Source organism: Charadrius vociferus, unplaced genomic scaffold (genome assembly GCF_000708025.1).
Source record: "Charadrius vociferus isolate BGI_N301 unplaced genomic scaffold, ASM70802v2 scaffold82, whole genome shotgun sequence".
NCBI classification, from domain to species: Eukaryota; Metazoa; Chordata; class Aves; order Charadriiformes; family Charadriidae; genus Charadrius; species Charadrius vociferus.
The window spans coordinates 3,870,119-3,876,173 of NW_009647401.1; the positions used below are offsets into that span (position 1 = coordinate 3,870,119).

Here is a 6,055-nt window from a genome sequence, read left to right on the forward strand (position 1 = left end):
GACTGGAAAGGCAGGACATGGAGCAAACAAATGTTGCTGGAGTCAACAGTTCACCCACCACGGTTGTCTGGGAAAAGCTTCCTGTTCTCTGCATATTTTTACAGCTGTGGCTCATGTAGTCTTGAAGGTTTTTACAGGTTGTCTTGAAGGTATTCAGATTTAGCGTAGGTACTGGAAGCAGGAGTCACTATTCTCCTCTGCCTTCTGCAGTTACATAAACCAGGGCAAAGTAGATTTTAGAACAATTATGTTAATGAAGGCATTTAAAAATAATTTTGCACCATTTAATGCCAGCACTTACACCCTGTGCAGAAGAAAATGGTCATCCATGAGCATTAACTCATATAGGTGATACTGATATTTTCTTACCTTGAAGAGCAGGATGAGTAGGAGAAACGGTCACAAATTTAGCAGAGAAACACATTTGTACTAGTAAAAAAATTTGCAGTGTAACTGTACTTGTTGAAAATGCTTTTAACATTGAAGTCTGTGGATATAATGCAAATGAAGTGGGTAATAGGAAGAGCCACATCTGATTATGTGGGATCGTTCAAGTGGTGATAGGTGTGATTCTTGTTCAGTGGTTTGGAGCAGCTTGTACTGAATTCTAGCATGTCTTCTTTTGAGCACAATGCAACAACTCATCCTAAAATGGCCAGCTCTCAGAAGCAGACTGTAAGTCATGTTTTTGGACACCTTAAATCATCTTATGTTTGCCCGAGTCCCAGGAAAGCTCTAGTTTTCCTGCAAACTAGAGTTACCACAAAACTAAAAATTCAGTCTGGGGAAATATTCTACTTTCCTAATTTTGATGTACAGACATAAATTATGTTCGTACCTTTATCCCAGGCAAATGCACTAAGCACTGGGCTCTCGGTTTCGGCAGCTGGGGGCAGGCACCTGCACCACAGGCACTTCGCAGGGGCTGAAGAAGGGAAACTTCATGGCTCCCCCCCACCTTTGTTCAGGCTGCGCCAGGCTCGGTGCACCCGCAGGATACTGAGCTTCCAGGGGCTGATGCTCCTGGGGATACCCACAGCCTGGGGATACCCACAGCCTAGGGAAACCTCCGTGGGGATGGAGGAAGCATCCCAGAAGAGCTCTCTGTGTCATGGCTGTCGTTTTCTTCTCCCAGATTTGCCCTCTGCTAAAAGGTTCGGGATAAGTTTGCTCTCTCTCTCTTTCATGCAAAGACAGGAACATACCAAAAAATCAGAAATAGGAGGCAGAGGGCGGAAGGAGTGGAAATTCTTAAACATTCCAGAAGTAATAATTGGCCTAAAAATAGTCACTTTCTGTATGAAGGGAGGAAAGAGGAGAATGAGGCCAGTGTTTCAGCTAGGTTTTATTTATTAAATTTGTGCCTCTTCAGCATCTGCGATAATATGGCCATACAGTCCTTCTTTTTAACCAGCCAGTCCAGTTACCAAGCCAGACCTCCCCAGTGAAAGGGCTTAAGCCCAGCACAATTGCACTCCCACTGGTTGCGTCTCTGCTTCTTGCCCTTGCGTTGGTCCACACTTGCACCCAGCCCAGATGTCACTGCGATGCAGGCGCACATGGGCTGACACGGGGTCGTACAGTGGGCCTCATGGATGGGACATGCGAGCAGGGAATGACACCTTCACATGTAGGGTCAAATGGAGGAGCTATGTTAACTCCAATGATCCCTCCTCAGTCTTCCTGTGTCCCGGTTTTACAACACACAGGCAAAATCCCAAATGGTTGTCGATTCAGGTAACGCAAATATTTGAGGAGAGACATGTTCATTAAATAGAATCTTCATAATGAATAAATAGGAAAACTAAAAGGGATTAAATAGTATTAATAGCATATCCATAGATGGTCTACGGGTGACAGGCAGCTGGACTATTGCAGGGGGAATCTGATTTAAGGAGAATGGGATTTTCAGCTGCTATTCCAGAATGCAACTCCTTATCCCACTGAAATATTTATATATTTAGCTTCTCACTAGGAACTCTTTACACGTTTCTTCACACAGAAAAGCCTGGAATGGCAAAATTGTTAAAGGGAGGTATTGTGTTTAGTCATTTTGTGCTCATCATCCCTAAATCACTGATTTTCCAGCGTATACTCAACATCTCCTCTATCATGGCTTGCTTGGGAACAGTATTACTGTATGTACTTTTAACTATAAATATTATGAAAGCTTTGGGTAACAATACAATGCAAGAGTATATGCTTTATCATAGCACGATATTGAAATAAAACCACAAAAATCTGTGCCCGAAAGTTTTTTCATGTGAGGTGTGACTAGTTATCTGTTTGCCCAACCTGTTTTTTTCTTCAGTGGCATAGTTAGCTCGTGGCATTCTCACCTTTATCCTTGCTTTGAATTTTCAACAATTTCAGGCTTCATCTTTTGTTTTCTCATTTTAAGTTTCTTTAATAATGTAATGTGCTCACATTTGTTTTGGATCATTTTAAATGGAAGTATCCCAGAATGGTATCACCAGTATCTCTTTTTATTTACCTGTGAAGCAAAATTTTCCTTTCCATTCCTCCATAAGTCATAAAACAGTTGCAGGTTAAATAAAAATGAACTTTTAGTGTATATAGCAGGTCCTCCTGATATAATGGCAGTTATCTCTCACAGACATCCTTTCTGAGACAGCTTTGCTTTACATCATGTCGTGGCCTACTGGATGGCAGCAACAAACACCCATCTGTTCACATGTTCTTAGGATGAATGCCCATGGAAAGGAAACCCCTGTAGATAAGAAACTGTATCAAATCAGAGAACAGCCAAGTGAATGGAAAATAATCCTACATCTGCTTTTTCTTTGTTGCAAACCAAGTCAACATAGGACTGATGCCAGTATCCCATGTCTATTAGCCAATGAGACCTGAAAGGGCTCTCCTGTTCAACACAAATGCTCTTTTTTCATTTAATTCCCTATTATTTTACCCCTCACTCCCTGTCAAAAAGCTGTTCAAACATACTCACCTTAGGGACGTGTTCAAGTGTAAGAAAGGTCCAGGGTCCTGATGACTATTTTTACAATAAAGTGCACCCTGGACTTTGTGATATCTTTGCTGGAGATGCCATAACTTTTCACATTCAGAACAGATCTGTACAAATAATAACTCAGAAGATTTTTCTCCCTATAATCCACCATGACCGGTATTTGTTTTTCACTGTTTTTTCAGTCAGTTCTATTCAGGAACATGAAACAGAAAAGCATAGCTCTTCTGCTGGCAGGAAGACGACATCTAAATAATTATATTTGTCTATTGAAACTTCAGGGGTTTGACCCCCCAAAAATCCATATTCTATTTGGCATACACCTTTTCCTTACCTTATCCAGCACCAGCGGGAAGGACAGTAGAACCTACCACTGTCCAGGTATATTTAGAGCAAGCAGCTGCCCAGCAACAGTAGAAATTTCGCAGGATTTGGCAGGAGTTGCTCTTACCCCAAGTGGAGACTGCAGCACCGAGAAGATTTAGGAGGCCCAGTGAACCTCTACCTTCACGGCTCATTTTAAACTCCCTTTATGCATAAACTTTGTAATGAGATTGTTATAGCTCCTAGAAAATTAATCTATACATCATTAATTGTCTCATTTCTACTTGGGGCATTAGCTGTTTCAGTGCCTCTCTTCTGTGTTGATTAACACACACATTGTCATTTCGGCTACCCAAAAGGAGCCTTACCAGCTTTGTGATGCTTTCCTTCTCACTTCTCAAATACAGAGAAGACAGTTCCCAAATCCTTGTTTTCTTTCTTATGTGATATTTCTTTGCATTAGAACAGCCCGCCCTTGTTAAAAGGTGCAACTGCCCAGACAGGTATCAGTCATTAACAATCAATGAACAAAAATGTTCAGAAAAGCAGTTTATCTCATCTCGGTCAGGTTCTTGATCTGATCTGGACTCGCCACACTGCACAAAAGTGCTCAGTGACATAAAATGTATGTAACAAAGTCTGTATGTAACGAAGTCTACAGAGGTTAGTTGTAGTGGAGGTGTTGCAGTGCTCAGGGAAGCATTCTCAACATCCAAAACAACTTACTTTTATTGCCACACTCCAGTAAGGTTTATGCAGCACTGTGGAAAAATTATAGTTTACTGTAACTGCAGTGTGGCTACAAAAATAAGGGAGTTTTGGGGTGTTCCAAGTCTTTTTCTACTGTGCTGCGTGCTTTCATTGGGGAGCGATAAATTAGGTGTCTTTTGGGAGTCTTCCCTGCCTTTACTCAGAGTAGAAAAGTTGCAGATTTCCAAAGAAATAAGCAGATAAATAAAAAATTTTACACAAGGCACAAAAATAACCTCTTAATCAAGGGTTTGGCCTATCATGATGCTCGGCATGTGATAACAATAGCTCCTGGCAGGCTCATGCTCCGGTTCCCTGTGCGTGCCAGAGCCTGGCTGGGAGATAGATTTTTATTGCTACTGCTATCCAGATCAAATCTAGCAAAGGCGTGCGCTCCCCAGAGCTTTACTGGCTCTACAAATACCTTAAGACAAAAGAAACACACTGAATTGCCAGGGACTGGGGAAGAGATAAAGAACAGAAAAGGGGGAGAGAAATCCCTGCCAAGCTGAGGGACTCGTACAGCAATCGCTATGGGGAGATTTGGGGTTCATCCCTTTGACAGCCATCACGCTCGCTTCTCTTAAGGTGGATAGATGGTTTGCAATGTGTTGCTCCCAGAAATATCCTCCCTGAATTAATCCTTCCTGTAGCTTTACAGCAGGTGTCAGTGAGACATGCCCAAATACACATTTGCAAGACTTGTCCATACAGAAATAATTTCATCACCTGCAGATGTCAAGAACCAAGATGAAATAATACAGCACACACCAGCTTGAATGTGGTTAACTAAGTTGCATTTAGTTTATTAATTTTACCCATATACAGAGTTGATTTTGAAAACATCATGTGAAAGAGCCAGGACAAAGTGTAACAAAATGGTGCAGGAAAAGATTTCAATATGCAATGTGCCAGTGTACCTACTGTGTTTTATACATACTTTACATTGAAAACCAAAAAACCCACAGTTTTCTGAGGAAGCACATATTTTATTTGGAACTGGCAAATTTAGTTTATTAATATGTAAAAAAATAAATCTACAATAGCAACAGTGCAAACACATCAGAACTTGCATGGCATATGAAACACAAATGAATAAAAATTATTATACAAAGGGCCCAATGTTTCCTATGGTACTGGCTGTGACATGTACAACAAATAACAGGGTGAGGAATAAACTGCAATGTAAACAGGAAGATGAGCTGCATATTACTGGTTCTGTCTTGTACGGTCTCTCTATTTCAGGGGGTAAAGCTGTCATGCCTTGGATCTGCAATTAAAATAATAAAAATTGATCAGAGCATCATCACACAAGATTAGAAATCTCTATTTTGCTCCCAGACTAGTTGGCAGCTTGCAGGAGAATCTATTGTTAGTTTTGTACTGGGGTTGTGACTCTTACTGTGGAGACATCGAGCTCAGTAAAAATATTAATGTATTGCGCGCCAAATGATCAGCCAGTGTGCACATCCCTCGTTCTCAGCTCGGGAACAGCTATACACACTGGCATCCTCTCCAGTAAAGCAAGGTTAGGCTTTCATTGGTTGATTTGTATGGCCTTATTTTGCTTTGTGGGGCTGTTCGGTTGGTTTGGGTTTTGTTTTCGTCTTTCTGGCAGATGAAAATGGGAGTTTACAGTGTCACAGTGCTATAGGGATATTGGATGATATTTGAATGTGGTCATTAGTACCCACAAGGCTTACATTTGCATGTACAAGGCAGTTGTTCGTGCACACATTTATTTCACAGAATCACAGAATGGTTGAGCTTGGAAAGGACCTCTGGAGGTCATCTGGTTCAATGTCCCTGATCAAGCAGGGCCACCTACAGCAGTGTCATATTTCTATATATTGAGCATTTTTTACTCTTCCCTTAGAACTCAGGGCAATTTTTATGGAGTTAGACGTAATTACCTGCCTGTCCTGGCTTTGACATGATATCAGAGAGGTTTGGGTACACTGCTTCGCTATGCTTTTCCTAAATGTATTCCCTACA

At 41.3% G+C, this 6,055-nt stretch overlaps 1 protein-coding gene across 1 annotated transcript in view; it reads right to left on the reverse strand.

The window, feature by feature from the left end:
* Positions 1 to 5,033: 5,033 nt before the first annotated feature.
* MOXD1 (monooxygenase, DBH-like 1) overlaps positions 5,034 to 6,055 on the reverse strand; it is a 71,039-nt gene continuing 70,017 nt past the window's right edge. The window contains exon 12 of the mRNA XM_009880197.1: positions 5,034 to 5,330. Coding sequence (XP_009878499.1) covers positions 5,166 to 5,330 — 165 coding nt within the window. The 3' untranslated portion in view covers positions 5,034 to 5,165. The remainder of the gene's footprint in view (positions 5,331 to 6,055) is intronic.